General features: G+C 42.5%; 2 protein-coding genes across 2 annotated transcripts in view; one reads left to right on the top strand and one right to left on the bottom strand.

The window, feature by feature from the left end:
• The window catches only part of FAM185A (family with sequence similarity 185 member A), a 37,364-nt gene extending 34,904 nt beyond the window's left edge, over nt 1-2,460 (top strand). Inside the window, exon 8 of the mRNA XM_015828309.1 lies at nt 2,256-2,460. Coding sequence (XP_015683795.1) covers nt 2,256-2,371 — 116 coding nt within the window. The 3' untranslated portion in view covers nt 2,372-2,460. The remainder of the gene's footprint in view (nt 1-2,255) is intronic.
• A 1,037-nt stretch (nt 2,461-3,497) lies between these two features.
• The window catches only part of LOC107298951 (dynein regulatory complex subunit 6), a gene marked incomplete at its 5' end in the record, with an annotated part of 23,834 nt that continues 3,984 nt past the window's right edge, over nt 3,498-23,347 (bottom strand). The window contains 10 exons of the mRNA XM_029286648.1: nt 3,498-3,777; nt 5,205-5,368; nt 7,045-7,179; nt 7,587-7,670; nt 8,522-8,648; nt 10,294-10,413; nt 10,930-11,092; nt 12,984-13,101; nt 16,027-16,125; nt 20,632-20,761. Of these exons, the coding sequence (XP_029142481.1) occupies nt 3,498-3,777; nt 5,205-5,368; nt 7,045-7,179; nt 7,587-7,670; nt 8,522-8,648; nt 10,294-10,413; nt 10,930-11,092; nt 12,984-13,101; nt 16,027-16,125; nt 20,632-20,761 (1,420 nt within the window). The remainder of the gene's footprint in view (nt 3,778-5,204; nt 5,369-7,044; nt 7,180-7,586; nt 7,671-8,521; nt 8,649-10,293; nt 10,414-10,929; nt 11,093-12,983; nt 13,102-16,026; nt 16,126-20,631; nt 20,762-23,347) is intronic.

Here is a 23,347-nt window from a genome sequence, read left to right as displayed (position 1 = left end):
GTTGGACTAGATGACCTCCAAGGTCCCTTCCAACTCTGTTATTCTGTTCTGTTCTATTCTATTCAATTCTATTCAATTCAATTCTATTCTATTCTATTCTTATCTGAAATGGTATAGGGTTTCCTGCCTGAGCAGGGGGTTGGACTAGATGACCTCCAAGGTCCCTTCCAACTCTGTTATTCTGTTCTGATCTATTCTATTCTATTCAATTCTATTCAATTCAATTCTATTCTATTCTATTCTTATCTGAAATGGTATAGGGTTTCCTGCCTGAGCAGGGGGTTGGACTAGATGACCTCCAAGGTCCCTTCCAACTCTGTTATTCTATTCTATTCTATTCTATTCTATTCTATTCTATTCTATGATGATGATGATGATGATGATGATGATGATGATGACGATGTTGGAAGGGACCTTGGAGGCAGGAAACCCTACACCATTTCAGACAAATGGCTGTCCAGTCTCTTCTTAAAAACTTCCAGTGTTGGAACATTCACCGCTTCTGGAGGCAAGGAGTTCCACTGGTTAATTGTTCTCACTGTCAGGAAGTTTCTCCTTACTTCTAGGTTGCTTCTCTCCTTGATTAGTTCTATTCTATTCTATTCTGTTCTGTTCTGTTCTGTTCTGTTCTGTTCTGTTCTATTCTATTCTATTCTATTCTATTCTATTATCTGAAATGGCATAGGGTTTCCTGCCTTAGCAGGGGGTTGGACTAGATGACCTCCAAGGGGATTGGACTGGATGACCTCCAAGGTCCCTTCCAACTTTATTATTATTATTATCTGCTCTGAGCTACTGCTGCGTTCCTGACTGTAGTTCAGTGACCTCCATCGTTTTCAAAACACTTTGACTGTTGATTGTTCGCTGCAAATAAGAACTCAACTGATATAATCTGGTCCCCCCACCAGATCTAAGCATTTAAATATTTTCCGGAGAGAAATTCGGCTGTTCCCCCTTTGAAAAGCGCCGATTTTGTGATGTTTACTTCGTGGGCAGCTGGAAATTCTTAAATACTTTTAAAACCGCTTCCAGTTTAATTACTAATTAGGAGTAATGAATATATTGCAAACTTAGGTATGTTGACTTGGTGGTATGTGTCAGATTAAAAGATGGGAAATCTATCCCAACTCAATTTAGAGCTACTTAGGTTCCTTTGCTCCATAACATGCTGGAAGATTTTTCTGGGAGATTCTGTTACCTTATTAGTTAGTACCAAAATATTAATAATTCTCTTAAGCGTACAGAGGGAGTGATCTATATATAAAGTTACAATCCAAATTTCTAGGCACACAACTTGTTTGATTCCCTACATATGTGAGATAGGTGAAGGCTTAAATATTCTGTATTAAATAACCCACATTCTGTGTTTTGTATGTCTAATCCAATATATTTTAGAAAAAGATAAAGCCACTGATAGGAATAGGAAGCAGATGGTGGATCATTCTTTCATTTTGGAGAGAAAAATGACGCGTAAGAAGTTAAGGGTTTCTGTTTTACCTTTTGTCAAAGATGCTTGTAATTTTACTGTTTTGGAAAACAGTTGGAGAACATTGTAGACTTCTGAGCTTGGTGCAGAAATATTGACACAGTGAATTACTCTCTACAATACTCCCGTTCTTGTCTGACCACTGTCAACAATAACATTCAGCAATAGAAAATTTGACTCTAAAATTGGAAATAGTCGCTATCTACACCAAAAGAATCTAGATTTACCTACAGAGTGTTTTCATNAACCTGTGGGTCGGGACCCCATTTGGGGTCGATCGACCATTTCACGGGGGTCGCCAAGCAAGGCTGTCCGCCATTTTTTTTGTCCGCCATTTTTTTCCCCTTTTCCGGCGGGTGCCTTACCTCCCTTGGGCTGGGCCAGCTGGTGGTCGGCCTGCTCCGTCTCTGCCGCTTGCCAGCTACGCCTCGGCCGGCGCAGGGGACGGAACCACGCATGCGCGGCGCTCCCGGGCAGGGAAAGTCCTCGACTTACAACCGGTTGGGTAGTCCTTGACTTACGACTGGTTTAGCCCTCGACTTACGACCGGTTTAGTCCTCGACTTACGACCGGTTGGGGGTCGCGGCATTAAAAAGGTTGAGAACCACTGCTCAAGATTGATCGCCGATCGTTTTTAAAAAACCTACAAAGCTGGCCTTATTATTACAATATAACGATTTCACTCGGTCAAGCCGATTTCCGGAACATTTAAAATATAGAAGACCCTTAATAATGTGTGAAAATAACTAATTATTGTTTTTTTTTCCAGGCCACCTGGATCAAAAGGATGAAAAAGGGAAATGCATTAAAGCGGAGACGCAGCGTGGCACAGTAACTCTCAAAATGCAAAGCTGGTTCCAGTCTTTGAAGCTGAATATTCCTTGATAATACTTCGTTTTTTTAAACATAGACAGAAGAATGAAAGGCGATTGCTCGTATTTCCTGATAAAGAAAGTGCGAATGTTACTTCTCTGAATTGGAGAAATGTTTATCCTTTTTGATGAGCTCGTTTAAAGAGAGATTCAACTTGGAGCTAAGGAGAAATTTCCTGACAATCACAAAAACAGTGAATCAATGGAACAAATTCACTGGAGGGAATAATAATACTAATAAAGTTGGAAGGGACCTTGGAGGTCCTCTAGTCCAACCCCCTGCTCAGGCTGGAAACCCTATACCATTTCAGACAAATGACTGTCCAGTCTCTTCTTAAAAACTTCCAGTGTTGGAGCATTCACCACTTCTGGAGGCAGGTTGTTCCACTGGTTAATTGTTCTCACTGTTAGGAAAATTCTCTTTAGTTTTCAACATGTGGTCTTCAAGGATGTAATAAGTAATAAGGTCTCCTGCCTCATTCAGAGGGTTAGACTAGAAGACCTCCAAGGTCCCTTCAACCCTATGTTTTTATGACTCTCAGAATGAGTGTATATGACATGTCAATTATTTGTTTGCAAAAGCATTTTGCCCCCTTATGGCTTAACTCTTTGGATATAGGTAAGAAATACTGAGCACAATAAAATATTACGATTTTTTCCCCCCGTCAGTAAAAACAACCAACTTCACATGCTTTATGCTAAGGCTGCAGACAAACAACAGACATCTTTTAATAACTAAAATAATCCTTTCAGAAAAACTGGAGCCAGGAAGCTTGGAGCTGATAGGATTAGAAAGACGAAGACCCCTGGAACCAACAACCCCTCACCCCCAAAAAAACTCAACACAGGACATAGCCCATCAGCCACAGCCCCAGGAAAGGAGAACATGACCTTTAGGACATAATAGGATTAATCCACTACTCCCAAACGTTTCCTCCGAAGAAGAAACAAAACAAAGTCATAAAATTTTCCTCTAAAGTTTTTAAGAACAAAAAAAAAGGAACACTGTTTGACAGGGACTTGGTTACCAATAAATAAAAAGCATTTCTTTTCTTTTTAAAAAAAGTACATTTTTTTCCCCCACTAACAAAAAGGATGGTCGGCTTTTAGGGAGTTTTAAACATCTGGCACCTTTTTTTTTAGGGATCTTCTGCCAGGCTTCCCGGTGAGATCAAACTTTCTTCCACGGCTTGTTCGGTTACGGTTTCAATCAGCGGAAGCTTGGCGTGTTCCAAGTCTTTTTCTCCCGAAATCCCCACGATGCTGGGTCTCGGCACCACCGTGCTGTACCGGTGCTTCTTCAGTTTCTTCGGCATCATCAATTCGTCGCCGCTGATGCCATAATCAAACCACAGAGGCGGTTCGTCGTCGTTGTATTCGTATTTCTGGAGCCTCGGGGCGTAATTTAAAACGGCCGGACTAAAAGAGAAATGGCGTAAGGTGAGAAGACATAATTAGCAGCTTCATTATTAGCAACCACAAAGAAGAGGGAGTCAAGCTGTTCTCCAAAGCGCCTGAAGGCACGACAAGAAGCAACGGATGGAAACTAATCAAGGAGAGAAGCAACCTAGAACTAAGGAGAAACTTCCTGACAGTGAGAACAATTAACCAGTGGAACAACCTGCCTCCAGAAGCGGTGAATGCTCCAACACTGGAAGTTTTTAAGAAGAGACTGGACAGCCATTTGTCTGAAATGGTATAGGGTTTCCTGCCTGAGCAGAGGGTTGGACTAGAAGACCTCCAAGGTCCCTTCCAATTCGGTTATTCTGAGTCTAGCAGGGGACTTGAATGGTCTTCTCCATCTCACTTACAAGACTCCAGCATCTGCTTTTTGAGTCAGCTGCTTCTTTCTGCCTAACAGGACAACAGGGCCTGGCTGAAGATCACTGTTTTTTAGCTTGAAATAACCCCGGGGGATGATAAATAACAGATTTAGCCAGCGAAATATGAAAGATGTGTTCCCCGAACACAGTGAGAACAATTAACCAGTGGAACCACCTGCCTCCAGAAGCTGTGAATGCTCCAGTACGGGACGTTTTTAAGAAGAGACTGGACAGCCATTTGTCTGAAATGGTATAGGGGGTACATTGATCAATAGTAGTAACTGTGAGAGGGATCTCGGAGTCCTAGTGGACAATCACTTAGACAGGAGCCAGCCGTGTGCTGCAGCTGCCAAAAAAGCCAACACAGTGCTAGGCTGCATTAACAGAGGGATAGAATCAAGATCACGTGAAGTGTTAATACCGCTTTACAAGGCCTTGGCAAGGCCACACTTGGAATACTGCATCCAGTTTGGGTCACCACGATGTAAAAAAGATGTTGAGACTCTAGAAAGAGTGCAGAGAAGAGCAACAAAGATGATCAGGGGATTGGAGGCTAAAGCATATAAGAAACGGCTGCTGGAATTGGGTATGTCTAGTTTAATGAAGAGAAGGACGAGGGGGGACATGATAGCAGTGCTCCAGGATCTCAGGGGCTGCCCCAAAGAAGAGGGAGTCAAGCTATTCTCCAAAGCGCCTGAAGGCAGGACAAGAAGCAACAGGTGGAAACTAATCAAGGAGAGAAGCAACCTAGAACTAAGGAGAAACTTCCTGATAGTGAAAACAATTAACCATGAGCCAGCACTGTGCTGTAGCTGCCAAAAAAGCCAACACAGTGCTAGGCTGCATGAACAGCGGGATAGAATCAGGATCACGTGAAGTGTTAATACCGCTTTACAAGGCCTTGGTAAGGCCACACTTGGAATACTAAACGCATGGCTGTTAAAGTCGAGAACTATCTGTATATTATTTAAAAGGATTGTTTCGTTGAGGGAATCTGTACATTCGTCTCAGAGACCATCTTACCGGGTAATGCCTGCGCAGTACAACATTTTAAGTATCCGGAGTTGCAGGCAGCCTTTGGCCAGGTTTTTTAGTGTTTTGTCGGTAACATTTTTGCAACCCGAAATATCCAGATAATGCAGGAAACTGCACCCCGAAGCTATTAACTGGATCCCTGAATCGTTGATCTGTCAATCAAGCAAAAACGTGACAGAGAGTGGAAAGCCGTTCGTAAATGACAACGTCAACACTGCGGAATAGGAAACCTTGACTTAGGTGCTCTTATATGCTGGAATAAACGTGTCCTTTCCTATAATATAATATTTTTTTTAAAAAAAATAAGTAACAGAATTACTCTGAACGCCTTAAAGTTGGACTTAACAATATGCCAGGGAAATCCTCAGATAATTTGGGGTCACCACCTCATTCCTAGTGGGTGTGATGCAGGCCACAGTGTGTTGGCTTGCATAGTATTCTTTAGATCAGCGGTCCCCCAACTTTTTGGACACCAGGAACCGGGGGTGGAGACCTGGTTTCACGCGCTACCTAGATCCCACACATGCACAGATGAAGTACTGGTCCATGGTTCGCTATCGGGCCGTGGACCAGGACCGGTCTGCGGGCTGGGGGTTGTGGACCCTTGCTTTAGATGAGAGATCCTAGCCCAGTGGTGGCGAACCTATGGCACGGGTGCCAGAGGCGGCACTCAGAGCCCTCTCTGTGGGCACGTGCGCCATCGTCCCAGTCCTAGGCCTTCAGCTGGGTTTTATAAAACCTTTTCGCTTTAGGCCTCCGCCGCCATGTGCAAAAAAAAAGGTTCAATCAATCAGTCAATTTCAACTTCTGGCGGGAAAAAAAAAGATCTTGCAAAGTTGGAATTGATTGAACTTTTTAGTCCCACCCAGTCTGCTGTTAGCACCGCAGCCACGCCCAGCCAATGGGCCACGCCCACCCAATGGGCCACACCCACACGGCACCCGACGATATGTAAGTGGGTTTTGGGTTGCAGTTTGGGCACTCGGTCTCTAAAAGGTTCGCCATCACTGTCCTAGCCTACTAGAATAACGTGAGTATGCTTGGAGTAAAATTGGTCTTTGGTAGCCTGGAGTCCTAGTAGCCCATATATGCCCAAAATGTATTGTGTTTCTGCTACTAGCCTACGTCTTGGTAAGAGACACCAATGTGGGATAGACTGTACTATCACCAGTACTTGAAGCAAGAATGGTTTGCAAAACTAGAGAGGTATGGAGAGGAATAATATGGAAACTAGTTTGTTAAGTGTCTATGAGTGGGGAGGGTGCACGCACTCGCCACCATTCCTGCAGCCCGGTCACCAACAGGCCACGGACCGATACCGGCCCACGGCCCACAGGTTGAGGACCCCTGGGTTAGGGTATCCCACCTTGGCAATTTTAAGACTCGTGGACTTCAACTCCCAGAATTCCCTAGCCACCATGGCTAACTGGGGAATTCTGAGAGTTGAAATCCACGAGTCTTAAAATTGCCAAGATGGGATACTCCTTGCTTTTAGAAAGAAGAGGCAAACAACAAGCGTCTCCCATCCTCATGATCTGGAATCTAGACCTAGCCACAATTGCTGGTAAAATATATAGAACCAAGGATGGGGAAACTGGGCTTAAAAATGAAATTATCACGGAGGGCTTGGCCTTTAACTCTCCATCTGAAATAAAGGGGATGCACAGGAATCTCCATGTGCCAAAATTATTAGTAACAAAAATAGCCACTTTGGATGGGGCAGACTTGACAGGATCCTGGAAAAGTTTTTTTTATTACTTGTGCCATACTCAAAATGAAGAGGTGGGGGGGGGGGGAAGACATTAAGTATCGTGCTTTTCATACGTACCTTGATACAACCCACCATAATGAGACAGGTGAGTCTGCGGCAATTTAACGACAAATTTTTTAATGTAGCATTTGATATGTGCCGACAGAAGGACAAATCAACGTAGTCTAGTTTTTTCAATTCAGTACACAATACCTGGAACGTAAGTTACACAGATGTAGGGTTTCAATGTGTTTGTGTGTATTAACCAGAGAGAGCTTATCAATCATGTTCATTAATGTATTTCTCCTTGAAATAACCAGCTTTCTCCTCATTCTATTCTATTCTATTCCGTTTTATTCTATTCCATTTTGTATTCTATTCTATTCTATTCTATTCTATTCCATTTTGTATTCTATTCTATTCTATTCTATTCTATTCTATTCTATTCTATTCTATTCTATTCTATTAAAATAGGGATGAATTTGAGTCCCACAGAAAGCAAGCATAACACTTCTATAAGAATGACAATTAATTTTATATTGAAATTTATATTAAATCTCAAAATATTAACACACAAAATCCAACAGAGTCACGGATGTGACACCTGTCTGTTATTTTACCTTCATTCCTGTGTCAGAAATCAGCCTACACTCCGACAGAATAATCTCCTTAATTTTCAAATGTCTGCCAAGGCTCTCCAAACCCTGTTGACATTTGAAACCACCGTTAATGCACTAGCCATCTAATATAACAATAATTATTATTCTACAAAATAGAATAGAATGGAATGGAATGGAACAGAACAGAATAGAATAGAACAGAATAAAATTACAATAGAATAGAATAGAACGGAATGGAACAGAACATAATAGAATAGAATAGAATAGAATTACAATAGAATGGAATGGAATGGAATAGAATAGAATAGAATTAGAAATATAGAATAGAAAATATGGAATGGAACGGAACAGAATAGAACAGAACAGAATAGAATTACAATAGAATGGAATGGAATGGAATGGAATAGAATAGAATAGAATAGAATAGAATAGAATTAGAAATATAGAATAGAAAATATGGAATGGAACGGAACAGAACAGAATAGAACAGAATAGAATTACAATAGAATAGAATGGAATGGAATGGAACGGAACAGAATAGAATTACAATGGAATGGAATGGAATAGAATAGAATAGAATAGAATAGAATTAGAAATATAGAATAGAAAATATGGAATGGAACGGAACAGAACAGAATAGAACAGAATAGAATTACAATAGAATAGAATGGAATGGAATGGAACGGAACAGAATAGAATTACAATGGAATGGAATGGAATAGAATAGAATAGAATAGAATAGAATAGAATAGAAATATAGAATAGAAAATATGGAATGGAATGGAACGGAACGGAACAAAACAACAGAATTCTTTATTGGCCAAGTGTGACTGGACACACAGGAAAAATGACAATGATCCACAAAACCCCACAAACATGGGCATATTCAAGAAATCATGCCTCGCAATCCATTTTCCAATTTTCTGGCTCCTCACCTGATCAGTGACGCCTATCCGTGAAATATTGAGATAGGCTAATGAAGCCATCGCTGTCATAGCCTGAATCCCCGTATCCGTCACAAGTTGGCAATTATGCAAGTTCAAATAAATGAGATTCGGGCACCTAAAGAAAAGACAGGAGAACATTTTTCTGAAATGTTTCTTACTTATGCTATAATACATGTGTGGCACACGCAGGTAATCCTCGCCTTACGAACACACTGGAGCCCAAAATTTCCGTTGCTAAGCGAGACGTTTGTTAAGTGAGATTCTGCCCCGTTTCGCGACCTTTCTTGACACTGTTGCTAAGTGAATCACTGCCCTTGTTCAGTCGCTAAGTGAATCTGGCTTCCCCATGGACGTTGCTCGTCGGAAAGTCACAAAAGGGGATCACGTCGTCCCCGGGACGCTGCGACCGTCGTTAATATGAGTCGGTCGCCAAGCGTCTAAATTTTGATCACGTGACGATGGGAGAGTTGCGACGTTCGTAAGTGGGGAAAACGATCCTAACTCACTTTTTTTATCAGGGCTGTTGTAACTTTGAACGGTCACTAAATAAACTGTCGTAAGTTGAGGAATCCCTGCACAGCGCATTCCAACGAAGAAAATTAAAGTGGAACTTTCAAGTCATAGAAGGGACATAAAGCATGCATGCCCACACACAAATACCCAGACACACAGACAAAACTTTTCGAATTTTGCAGCGCCTACGCATTCATCAATCTATTGGAAGATGTTCTGGAACCTTCCCTTCCTTGGAAAGGAGATCTATTTTACTTTATTTTTTTTGGAAGGGTTTCATTCCTTCCAAACGGTGGCATTACCACACAGCCTGTTTTGACGAATTAAATGTAACTCGGTTTTAAAATTCTGAACGACATCCTGGCTTCCTTTATGCGAGGCCTGTGCCATTTCACAACAAGCCTTCTTTGTGTGCTGCCGGCGAAGCTTCACGGAATCGTATTGGGTTGAATGTTTTGACAGCTAAGAGAGAAAATTTTGTTTAATCCGGGCGATGGGTGTAAAGGATGCCAGAGCTGTATGAATGGCATCCATTCAGTGCTGCTGCTTCCATCTTGGGCCCGGCTCGAAGCTAAACATCTTATGGCTTTAATCCCCCAGCCAATTTCGTAGAATAATTATTACAAATTATTTCAAACTCTTAACACCTAGTGGGGTCCTGTGTTGACATGGGTGACGACCAATCTGCCAGGGGCTTCTGTAAATTATGTATCTTTTATGGGAGAGACACTCCGTCTGCCTCCTCTGCTGAGACCTGTCAAATAGGGTCAGAACCCCTGGCGTTGCTCTCAGCGTCCTCAGACCACCCACCCACCCACCCACCCAACCAACCATCCATCCATCCATCCATCCATCCATCCATCCATCCATCCATCTATCTATCTATCAGCTCTCTCCTATCTTTCTCTCGTGCGCTCTCTATCATCTATCATCTATCTATATCTATATCATCTATCATCTCTCTTATCTATCATCTATCATCTCTCTCTCATCTATCTATCTATCTATCTATCTATCTATCTATCTATCTATCTATCTATCTATCTCTATCTTTCTCTTCTATCTATCTATCTATCTATCTCTTCTATCTATCTATCTATCTCTATCTATCTATCTATCTATCATCTATCATCTCTTTCTCTCTCTCGCTATTATCTATATTATCTATCTATCATCTATCTATTTATCTCTCTATAATCTATCATTGCTAAGGATTGGCAAATAAAAAACATCTTAAAACGTGATACCTTTCAGATATTTTCACGAGGGCAATGTCAGAGATGTGGTAACAATTAGCCAAATTGAGTTCTTTTAATTTGGGAGCTGAACGACCGTCGACAAATGATTTTATTCCCGAATCACCGATTCTGAAACATAAAAAGAAAATACTTACTCTTATCTTAGTCACAATTCTAAAATTAAAGTTTTTTTTAATAATTTTAGTATTTAAATGCAATCTATATCTATCTATCTATCTATCCATCCATCCACATCCATCCATCCATCCATCCATCCATCCATCCATCCATCCATCCATCCATCCATCCATCCATCCATCTATCTATCTATCTATCTATCTATCTATCTATCTATCTATCTATCTATCTATCTATCTATCTATCTGTCATCTATCTATCAACTATCTATCATCTATCTATCTATCTATCTATCTATCTATCTATCACATTCTATATGTTTAATGTTAAATTTATTTGATATTTGGGTCATTTTCCCCCCTTTTTTGTACACATTTGGTTTTATGACAACCCTTTTTTTCTTTCTGACACGGATATAATGCCACAACCTCAACACTTCAGAACGCATAGAAAAATAATAATAATTCCGTTCGAATGAGCTATTCCATCACGTAACTATAACAATACCTTGTGCAGCCGGATAGGTTGAGGATAACAATTTGGTCCAGCGGTACAATTAACTTGAGGGCTACATCTGTTATTCTCTGGCAATTGGCTACACAAATCTGATTCATTCGGGGCCAGAATTTGCTCATGACTTTGAATGTGAGATCCGTAACACGATTACTCCCTGTTGAGATAATCCACCATCAGGTCACTCTAAGCCAGCATGGGAAAAAACTACTTCCACCGCTAGATACCCGGCACAGGTAGTCCTCGGCTTACCACCACAAGGGAGCCCCAGATTCCTGTTACTAAGCAAGACATTCGTTAAGTGAGTTTTACCCCAAAGGGGATCACATGACCCCCGGGACACCGCAACCGTCATAGATACGAGTCAGTGGCCAAGCGTCTGAATTTTGATCACGTGACCCCGGGGGGATGCTGCGATTTGTCGTTAAGTGTGAAAAACTGGTCATAAGTCCCTTTTTTTCAAACCCTTTGTAACTTCCAACGGATGCTAAATGAATGGTTGTTAAGTCGAGGACTAATTGTAGTAGCAACTCAAGAGTTCTATTAAAGCAGGAGTCCCCAACCTTTGGGCCGTGGCCCAGTACCGGTTCGTGGCCTATTGGCCACTGGGCCGCGGGAAAGGCTGGCGAGTGTGCGCACATGTGCATGCGCCCTGGTATAGGGTTACCTGCCTGAGCAGGGGGTTGGACCAGATGACTCCAAAGTCCCTTCCAACTTTATTATTATTATTATTATTATTATTATTATTATTATTATTATTATTATTATTAATTATTAATTATTAATTATTAATTATTATTATTATTATTATTCCCTCCCCGCTTGTGCTAGCGCCGCCGTGCGGGTGCTAGCAGCCCTGCTTGTGCATAGCTAGCGCCACCACCAGCATCATGCGGGTACTAGTGCCCCGTTTGCGCATGCCTGGGGGCACTAGCAGCCCATTTGCACATGCGCGCATGCACTAGCGTCCCATTTGCACATGCATGCAGGTGCCAGCGCTGCCACCAGTGCCTCTGTGGGTGCGTGCGCTCCACTCGTGCATGCGTGTGTGTGCTAGTGCCGCTGCCAGGTGTGCGCCTGTTTTGCGCATGCACGTGCCCGTACATTTCCCTGCTCCTCCCTTTCCCTCCGGGCCACCAACCCGGAGGAGGTTGGGGAGGTCTGATCTAAAGTAATAATAATAATAATAATAATAATAATAATAATAATAATAATAATAATAATAATAATAATAATAATAATAAAGTTGGAAGGGACCTTGGAGGTCATCAAGTCCAACCCCCTGCTCATGCAGGTAACCCTATACCATTTCAGACAAATGGCTGTCCAGTCTCTTCTTCAAAACCTCCAGTGTTGGAGCACCCATAACTTCTGGAGGCAGGTTGTTCCACTGGTTAATTGTTCTAACTGTCAGTTAACTGTTCTCCTTATATTCCAGGTTGCTTCTCTCCTTGATTAGTTTCCATCCGTCGCTTCCTGTCCTGCCTTCAGGCGCTTTGGAGAATAGCTTGACTCCCTCTTCTTTGGGGCAGCCCCTGAGATACTGGCACGCTGCTATCATGTCCCCCCTGGTCCTTCTCTTCATTAAACTAGACATCCCCAAATCCAGCAACCGTTCCTTATATGTTTTAGCCTCCAGTCCCCTGATCATCAGTCAAGGGCAACAGGATCGTTCTTCAAAAAAATGACATGTGCCAGACATGTCTTCTACAGCAGAGGGACCCAGGGCAGAAAACCTGCAGCCTAGAAGGCTCCCCACCCATTTGCACCACTCAGGTGACCCTGAGGACACAGGTAAACCTCCAGGTGGCCTCAAGGACTCTCTAAAAGGATGTAAACGACCAGCTGTCTGCAAGGAGTATAAATCCTTCCACTCCCCACCATCCAGTCAGAGCGGAAGAAGCTTCTGGGATGAGAAGCGAAACGTCTTCAAAGAAAAACAAGAAAGTCCAGTTGCCTCTAGAAAAAGCCCCTTTGGGATAACCAGGACCTGGACTGACTGAGAATCTCCCTAGACGTGTGTCAGAATTACTACGTTGTTCACTAACCTTGGATCTTCATTTTGACCAGTTGACAGGCGTCCAGAGCTTGGAAACCAACGTCGGACACGTGTGGAGATTCATTGAATTCGACCGACTCAATCCTCGGGCACTTTGGCACCAAAGCCTTGAAGAGAGGAAGACACAATTCAACTAACCACGTGACATCCTTTCATAAAAACACCTTTTGATAAAACAACACAGTAAAATAAACTTCATTTTCTGTATGCCATTTCATGCAAATTTGGAGTGCTTGGGTATGGTTAGGAGGGCAGTGACTTTTCTAGGCTGCCCTATCTATGTTTCCTGGTAAAATACATGGGAAAATCCCATTGGAGGAAAATTCCACTTAGGGTTAGGGTTAGGTCACCGTGAACTCATAGAGCAAAATGGACATTGCCAACAAACTCGGAGTGCTTGGGTATGGTTAGGAGGGGAATGACTTTTTTAGGCTGCCCTATCTATGTTTCCTGGTAAAATACATGGGAAAATCCCATTGGAGGAATAGTCCATTTCAGACAAATGGCTGTCCAGTCTCTTCTTAAAAACTTCCAGTGTTGGAGCATTCACCGCTTCTGGAGGCAGGTTGTTCCGCTGGTTAATTGTTCTGTCAGGAAGTTTCTCCTTAATTCCAGGTTGCTTCTCTCCTTGGTTAGTTTCCATCCCTTGCTTCTTGTCCTGCCTTCAGGTGCTTTGGAGAATAGCTTGACTCCCTCTTCTTTGGGGCAGCCCCTGAGATACTGGAACCCTGCTATCCTATCCCCCCTTGTCCTTCTCTTCATTAAACTAGACATACCCAATTCCAGCAACCGTTCCTTGTATGTTTTAGCCTCCAATCCCCTAATCATCTTTGTTGCTCTTCTCTGAACTCTTTCTAGAGTCTCAGCATCTTTTTTACATCGTGGTGACCAAAACTGGATGCAGTATTCCAAGTGTGGCCTTACCAAGGCTTTGTAAAGTGGTATTAATACTTCACGGGATCTTGATTCTATCCCTCTGTTCATGCAGCCTAGGACTGTGTTGGTTTTTATGGTGAATTAGGAACCATTATCAAAGGTTTCAAAGCCATGTTTCATCTTAAGATAGGCAGACCAGTAGTAACCACACACCAGAACAACTATAGACAAAAGGACAGTTCCCCCCCCCCCATGATGCCATCTCTCTGCTGAACAACGAATTCCTACAACGCTGTCAAAATACTTAGTAAAGCTATATTACTATGATGCTCCTCATCTTTTCCTATTACCTATCCTTATCTTCTTATGACTATAACTTTGCGGCTTCTATCTTACTATTTATATTGGGGTGGTTTTTTTTAGTCTCCGAGTATGATTTATGTTGTTTGCTTAGCTAGTATTCTATGACTATCAACTCAGTGTTGCATCCGATGATTTATGACGAAGTGATTTATGATGAATGCATTTTCATGTTGTATATGACCGTGATTATCGTTATTATTTGTGTGTACGCTGAGAGACAAATTCCTTGTGTGTCCAACCACGCTTGGCCAATAAACAATATTCTAAAGAGGCAAAAAAAAAAAGCCTTTAAAAAAAGCAAAATACTCTTCCCAAAGTTTCCAATTAACCCCTCGGGCTTGTTTGGCAGCGTCTTTCAAAAATCTTCTAAGCGTGCCCTGGAACTGCGGAGCTCATGGTTTAAATAAAGCCGAGATACACAAGGGATTTCTGAATGTTGGACAGATCACTCACAGGAAATGATGGGGGCCAGAGTCTTCACTATTTCAACCTGAAAAACAGGCTGATCAGGCCGAGGGTCTGTTTAATGTCCAATATTCTGTTTCTGCAGAGGTCAAGAAAAGCTCCATTGCTTTCGGTTCCTGGCATTTGTCAACAATCGGTATTGAGAAACATGACTTCTGCCTATCACGGCTTCATCTGCTATTAATTTGCCCAGTTCCTTTCCAAAATCTTCCTTTCTTTTTTTAAGTATGGGGAATAGACTAGCACAGAGGTCCCCAACCTTTGGGACACCAGGGACCGGTTCCACGGAGAAAAGTTTTTCCGGGAGGGTGTGTGGTTTTGTGTGCTGCCTGCATCCCATGGATGGGGCTTTGCTTGTTTGTGCGGACCGGTTGCTGGCGTGCCGTGGCCCGGTACTGGTCCACGGACCCAAAGTTGGGGACTCCTGAACTAGAACATGCAAAATTGTATAGATATTTAGTGGGTTTTTTTCCATTTCTTTCCCAAAAAAATATCCCAACAGCAAATTTATCTGTTTATATCAAACACAGACTAGTTTGATATTTTCATTGAGTTATGGAAGCTTGTAGAATAGAATAGAATAGAACAGAATAGAATAGAATAGAATAGAATGGAATGGAATGGAATGGAATGGGAATGAGAATGAGAATGAGAATGAGAATGAGAATGAGAATGAGAATAGAATAGAATAGAATAGAATAGAATAGAATAGAATAGAATAGAATAGAATAGAATTAGGAATGAAGAATAGAATAGAATAGAATAGAATAGAATAGAATGGAATGGAATGGAATGGAATGGAATGGAATGAGAATGAGAATGAGAATGAGAATAGAATAGAATAGAATAGAATAGAATAGAATAGAAATATAGAATAGAATAGAATAGAATAGAATAGAATAGAATGGAATGGAATGGAATGGAATGGAATGGAATGCAGAATAGAATAGAATAGAATAGAATAGAATAGAATAGAATAGAATAGAATAGAATAGAATAGAATGTATTTTACCAGGAAACATAGACTGGGCAGCCTAGAAAAGTCAGTGCCCTCCTAACCATATCCAAGCATTCCACATTTGTTGGCGATGTCCATTTTGCTCTCCGAGTTCATGGTGACCTAACCCTAACCCTTTAGTGTTTCCTGCCTGGGGCTGCCACAAAGAAATTTGGGGGTCAATTGTGGTCGTAAGTATTTCCAAGTACTGCCAACTCACTCGTTCACCTGCCAATATTCTACGCGTTCAACTGTCATCGCTCTTTAGTCCCTAAGACTCTCAGGCCCAAAGCCAAATTCAAGGTTGTAAAAAAAAAGTTTCCTTTCTTACTTGAATGCATCTGTCGGTAAGAGTCAGCATTTCGTTAATTGTCAGGCACTGGATCCTGCTGCAGCTCTTCGCGATATTCCTGAAGCCTTCCACCGTTAACTGATATAGATATAGATATATATTTTAAAAAGGAAATTAATTATAAGCAATTTGCTGCAATGTACTAAGCACGAATCTAAAAACAAAATACAGGCAGTCCTTGACTTACCTTCACAATTGAGCCCAAACTTTCTCATACAGTTGTTAAGTGAGTTTTGCCCCATTTTATGACCTTTCCTACGACAATTTTAAGTGAATCACGGCAGTTGTTAAGTTAGTAACCTGGCTGCTAAGTAAAATGGGGCACTTAGCAACAGAAATTTTGGGCTCAGCTGTTGTTGTAAGTGGAAGACTATCTAGAACGGACTTCCAGAAGTGGCATCCACGCACTTCCGGCGGGCCGTTCTATAGGCCTGAGAGGCCTCCTCCAGGCCTCCGAGGCCTAGAACGGACTTCCGGAAGTGGCATCCACGCTCTTCCAGCGGGCCGTTCTATAGGCCCAGGAGGCCTCCTCCAGGCTGAGGCCTAGAACGAACTTCCGGAAGTGGCATCCATGCACTTCCGGAGGGCCGTTCCAGAGTGGCATCCATGCACTTCTGGGAGGCATCCTCCAGGCCTCCGAGGCCTAGACTGGACTTCTGGAAGCCAGCCGGTTCTCCAAGTGCAGCAAAATTTAGCTACTGGTTCTTCTGAACCGGTGCGAACCGGCTGAATCCCACCACTTAACCCGGTTGCTAAATGAATCTGGCTTCCCTGTTGATGTCGCAAAAGGTGATCACGTGACCCCGGGACACTGCGACCGTCATAAATACATGTCAGTTGCCAAGCGTTCTAATTCTGATCACGTGACCATGGGGGAATGGTCCTAACTGTGAAAAAGGATCGTAGGTCACTTTTTTCTGTGCCATTGCTTAACTTCCAACGGTCATTAAATGAATGTTTGTTAAGACAAGGGCTACCTGTATTTGTAACAACTTTTGTACATGGCAAATCGGTTCACCTCTTTCAGGTATTCCACATCGGCAAAATCCAGCACGTGCGCACATATACACACACACCATAGGCCTCTAGACAAGAGTGACGTGAAAGGGGAGAGAAATCTGCATTTATCTCTGCCTCCTCTTCCAGATCGGTGGCTGCACGTGCGTTTCAAGAGATTTGCCTCCCGCTGAAAGGAGTAAGAGACGAATTCTGCAGCCCGAGAGCTTGAGCTATACCTTTCCTAAAGTCAAGAGAAGCTAACGCAAGCAATTCATTAGGCTTACGATGTCAAGTGTGAATTATTGCACGGGCCACATTTAATCCTCCTAATGTACACAACGGGACCGCAATGTTTTGAAAAAAGCCTGACGACCCCGATGAAAAATAAGCAAAACGCATTTATAAACTCTGCTTTTTCTCGGAGAGACGTTGGGTTTCGGAGGTGTCGGAAGAGCAGAAACTGAAATACTTTGAGCAAACAGAGGCACAGAAGTAATCCAGAGACATTAAGCTCTTCTGGAGTTTCCTTGCCAAATATGAAGTGCGGAGCAGGCCGAGTTGCTGACTCGGCATTATTGGCTGTCCCTGGCCATTTTCTTCCCTACGGCCATGATTTACGACGGCTTAGAAAATCCCTCCGTCATTGCTAGGACAACGGCTTCATCGGGTGATTTATCGCTGGAGGATGCTTGGAGGAAACTCTTTGGATGCTAAATCGCCGGGGACAAAAAACGCTTCACATCTGTTGAGCAGCCACTGCAGTCTGAATTACAGGGAATCCTCAACTTACGACGGCAAGGGAGGATAAAATTTCCATTGGCGGTTGTGAAGTGAGTTTTGCCCCCCGTTTGACAAGCTTTTTTTTGCCCCCATTATTAAGTGAATTGTGCGGTTGTTAAATGAATCTGGCTTTCTCCACGGACTTTGCTTCTCGGGCGCCAGCCGGGAAGGTCGCCACAAGGGGATCACGTGACCCCATGACTGTGCAGCTGTCAGCGATGCACGCCAGTTGCCGAGCCTCTGGATTCTGGTCGTGTGACCTGGGGATACGGCAACGGTCGTAGGTGTGGAAAAAATGGTCACAAGTCCCTGTTCTCAAGGCTGCCGTGACTCGGTTGTAAGTCAAGGACACCCTGTGCAGCAATCATTAGAACCCTTCTCTCACCTTCTCACCTTGAAATGCTGTTCTGATCCTAGTTAGTAAAAACCGTTGCTTCTCTAACCACCCCATCCAAATCCATTTCAACAAGAATACTTAGAAACATCCGCTGAGTATTCTGCTTGAGCTAGCTGACTCAGTTCCCTGGAAATAATTTGTAATTATGATTTAACTGGACTTGGAGTTAGATGATAGCACTCTTGAGGAGATGCTGCAAGCTAAGCTGCTTGTACTTTAAATCACTTTTCAGTGATTTAACATTTCTATTGACATTTCTTAAGAAAAAGCAATAAAAGGTTGAACAGTGAAAATAATGGTTATAGCCTTTGTAGACATCATCTCTCCGTTACTGCATAGATCTGCAACTCCCTAGTGTAAGAAGACAATATAGAATAGAATAGAATAGAATAGAATAGAATAGAATAGAATAGAATAGAATAGAATAGAATAGAATAGAAATAAAGGAATAGAACAGAACAGAACAGAATAGAATAGAAATAAAGGAATAGAATAGAACAGAACAGAACAGAATAGAATTTAGACTAGACTAGACTAGACTAGACTAGACTAGACTAGACTAGACTAGACTAGTTTGCGTGGACCAGTTTCTGGAATGCCGTGGACAAGCAAAGACTCCGGCACAGATAATCCTTGACTTACAACAGTTCATTTAGTAAACATTCACAGTTACGACGGCACTGAAAAAAAAGGGACTGAGGACCATTTTTCACATTTAGGACCGTTGCAGCATCCCCATAGTCACGTGATTTACAGTCTGAGGCTTGGCAACTGACTCACATTTATGACGGTCGTAATGTCCTGGGGAGGGCAGTGGTGGGATTTAGCTGGTTCGCACCACTTTGGCAGAACCGGTGGCTAACCTTTCGTTGCCCAGACCCAGAACGGACTTCAGAGAACCGGTTGTTCACCTATTTGAATCCCACCACTGTAGATAGATGATGGATGGATGGATGGATGGATGGATGGATGGATACAGTGGTGGGATTCAGCCAGTTCACACCACTTCGGCAGAACCAGTAGCTAATTTTTTGTTGCCGAGGCCCAGAACGGACTTCCAGAAGCAGCATCCATGCAGAGAACTGGTTGTTCACATATCTGAATCCCACCACTGTAGGTAGGTAGGTAGGTAGGTAGGTAGGTAGATAGAATAGAATAGAATAGAATAGAATAGAAAAGAATAGAATAGAATAGAATAGAATAGAATAGAATAGAATAGATAAGATATAGATAGATAGGTAGATAGGTAGATAGGTAGATAGATAGATATAGATAGAATAGAATAGAATAGATATAGATAGATAAGATATAGATAGATAGATAGATAGATAAAGATAGATAAATAGACAGATAGAATAGATAGAATAGATAGATAGATAGATAGATAGCTAGATAGCTAGATAGATAGATAGATAGATAGATAGATAGATAGATAGATAGATATAGATAGAATAGAATAGAATAGAATAGATATAGATAGATAAGATATAGATAGATAGATAGATAGATAGATAGATAGATAGATAGATAGATAGATAGATAGATAGATAGATAGATAGATAGATAGATAGATAAGATAGATGGATGGATGGATGGATGGATGGGTGGGTGGATGGACAGACGGACGGATGATAAGATACAGTGGTGGGATTCAGCCAGTTCCCACCACTTCGGCAAAACCGGTAGCTAATTTTTTGTTGCCCAGGCCCAGAACAAACTTCCGGAAGCGGCATCCACGCAGAGAACCGGTTGCTCACCTATTTGAACCCCACCACTGTGTGTGTATGTGGGGGTGGTGGGATCCCCTTTTGCAACCTTCTAACAAGCCAAGTTAATGGGGGTGTGGGGGGGGAAGCCAAATTCCCTTAACAACCGTGTTCCTAACTGAACATCTGCAGTGATCCTCTTAACAACCGTGGGCGGGAAAGGTTGTAAAAAAAAACAACAAACGGAGCCGAACTCACTTAACTGGTGTCTCGCTTTGCAATAATAATAATAATAATAAAAAAACTACATTGAGCTGAAGCTTATCTGTATATATATATATATATTTTCCAGCCGGAATTTCAAACTGCAGACGGGGGAAAGTCGGGCGGTGCCTTTCGTCTCGTGCGGGCAGAAAGTTCGGGCGACGTCCTTTTAATTAGGTACGAAAGTAATACGTTACTCCCTGAACAAATCTCACATCTGTGGGCGACCTCCTGTCGGTTTTCGGATATCGCGCTAGGGAGGCCCTTTTTAATTTCGTCCTGTGGAAGTGTAATTTAAAACCGCTGGAGTTTGCAGTGTGTGTGTGTGTTGGGGGGGGGAGACTTGCACTCCTCCAGTATACCATGAGTGTCGGATAACGTCAGTCCTCCAAAGGATGGCTTTGGTTGCAGCATGAAGAGGGAAATCAAAATGCAGACCTGGAGGCAGCCTGAAATATCCAGATACAGGAGCTTGTGACATCCTCGTCCACTGCCCAGGTAGTGTAAGCCTTTGTCGGTGAATTTCCTGCAGTGCGCGAGGCTTAAAAACTGTAGATTGGGGAAGCACCTATGATGGAAGGAAAGAAAAGAAAGAAAGAAAAAAAAAGAATTTTACTCTCTCTCTCTCTCTTTGCGTTCGGATTTCTGATGCAATCTGATAGACTCTTAACTTGGACTCTTAACTTGGAACTCTTAATCACCGGGGTGGATGCTAAGACTTTAATGGGCTTAAAATTCTTCGTTGTTTTTTTTTTCTTAATGCTTAAACTGCTTTTTTTTATTATTATTATTATTATTATTATTATTATTATTATTATTATTATTATTATTATTATTTACAATGCTGCAATTCCTGCACACACTTTTTTCTGGGTTAGGTCCCCTTTGCTCTTTGGAAACAAGCAGAGTTTCTGAGTGGATGCATACGCCTGGATTTGCTGGAAACCGTGAATGTAATGAAATCTGGGATGGCAAAAGTTAGCTTTCAGGCTGGCTGCGCGTCAAAAGGCGTCCTAAATTAGAAAGGCATGAATCATCGGCAAATTTCAACTGGACAAAAGAGTTGTAACGTTAGCTTGACAGGATATACTGCGACGTGAAAAGCAGACCCTGATTCGAACGGAGAATAAAGCCTGCAGAAATAATTAAATTAAATTAAATTAAATTCCAGCTGCCCTTTTCGTGTAAGTGTACTGAGGTTGGAAGCAGCTGCTCTTGATAAAGTAAACGCTAACAATAGTCGGGCTCTTTTGTAAGATTGGAAATTGCATTAAATTAAGACCCCAGTTGAATTAAATAACAACAACAATGCTCTCCTGTATGATCGAAGGACTAAATTAACAGGGCTAAATGAAATGAAATGCTGTCAAATGTTTTATACAGCTATCTAGGAGTACGTCCCACTGCTGGTGGTGAGATTTATTGCTGAATAAACATATCTAACCGTTGCAGTTATTGAGATCTATCGACAAGAATCGTTGAAGTCCAATGAGAAACAATGTAGATAAAATTGGACAATATGCAAGGGTAAACATTGAGTTGGAACGCTAAACATTCTGCAATTGGCTTCTATTTATTTTTACAGGGCAGACGTAGGCACGATTAGGTTGAAAACTCTGGATTTTTTATGCAATTATAGTGTGGCTGGGGGAGGGGAGGGGAATGGCAATCCCACAATAACCAAAAATGAAAGCCTGCAGAAAGGAGATCGCAATCTATTATTAAGCGTGGACAGATCATGTTTTTCAATAAATGCAGCTTAGGACAACATTTTAAGGCGATTTCATCCAGTCAGCAAAAGCGAAGTCAAAATAAATCAAAAGCAAAAAAAGAGACTGGACAGCCTTTTGTCTGCAATGGGAGAGGGTTTCCTGTTTGAGCAAGGGGTTAGACTAGAGGATCTCTAAGGTCCCTTCCAATTCTATTATTCTATATTTCAAAAGAGCCACAAAGATGATTAGGGGACTGGAGGCTAAAACATATAAGGAATGGTGGCTGGAATTGGGGATGTCTAGTTTAACGAAGAGAAGGACGTGGGGGGACATGATAGCAGCCTTCCAGTATCTCAGGGGCTGCCACAAAGAAGAGGGAGTCAAGCTCTTCTCCAAAGCGCCTGAAGGCAGGACAAGAAGCAACGGATGGAAACTAATCAAGGAGAGAAGCAACCTAGAACTAAGGAGAAACTTCCTGACAGTGAGAACAATTAACCAGTGGAACTCCTTGCCTCCAGAAGTTTTGGGTGCTCCATCACTGGAGGTTTTTAAAAAGAGATTGGACTGCCATTTGTCCACAATGGTATAGGCTTTCCCGCTTGAGCAGGGGGTTGGACTAGAAGACCTCCAAGGTCCCTTCCAACTCTTATTATTCTGTAATAAAGTAAAATATTCTGTGGGTTGCACCATCGTAGGTGAGACAACACAGACACTTCCAAATTTGGTCCAGCTCTTTCCCTCCCTCATCCTTTGGCTCTTCCTCTCAGCTGGCCTTGCAGCTCCAAAAAGTGAAGTTGGGAGGGACCTTGGAGGTCATCTAGTCCAACCCCCTGCTCAGGCAGGAAACCTTAATACCATTTCAGACAAATGGCTGTCCAATCTCTTCTTAAAAACTTCCAGTGTTGGAGCATTCACAGTTTCTGGAGGCAGGTTGTTCCACTGGTTAATTGTTCTCACTGTCAGGAAGTTTCTCCTTAGTTCCAGGTTGCTTCTCTCCTTGATGAGTTTCCATCCGTTGCTTCTTGTCCTGCCTTCAGGTGCTTTGGAGAAGAGCTTGACTCCCTCTTCTTTGGGGCAGCCCCTGAAATATTGGAAGGCTGCTGTCATGTCCCCCCTGGTCCTTCTCTCTATATAATTAAATACAAATCAAATCAATGTGAATAACCAATGCGCGAGCTGCATTGGCTGCCGGTGGCCTTCCGGGTGCGCTTCAAGGTGCTGACTATCATCTTTAAGGCGCTCTATGGCAGCGGACCGGGATACCTTCGAGACCGCCTTCTGCCACAGATTACCTCCCATCGGCCTGTACGCTCCCACAGGGTGGGTCTCCTCAGGGTGCCGTCGGCCAGACAGTGCCGGCTGGCGACCCCAAGGGGGAGGGCCTTCTCTGTGGGAGCTCCCACCCTCTGGAATGAGCTGCCCCCAGAGATCAGGGTGATCCC

Source organism: Protobothrops mucrosquamatus, unplaced genomic scaffold (assembly GCF_001527695.2).
Source record: "Protobothrops mucrosquamatus isolate PMUCROS unplaced genomic scaffold, P.Mucros_1.0 scaffold4392, whole genome shotgun sequence".
Classification (NCBI taxonomy): Eukaryota; Metazoa; Chordata; class Lepidosauria; order Squamata; family Viperidae; genus Protobothrops; species Protobothrops mucrosquamatus.
This window is presented reverse-complemented; position numbering and strand designations above follow the sequence as displayed.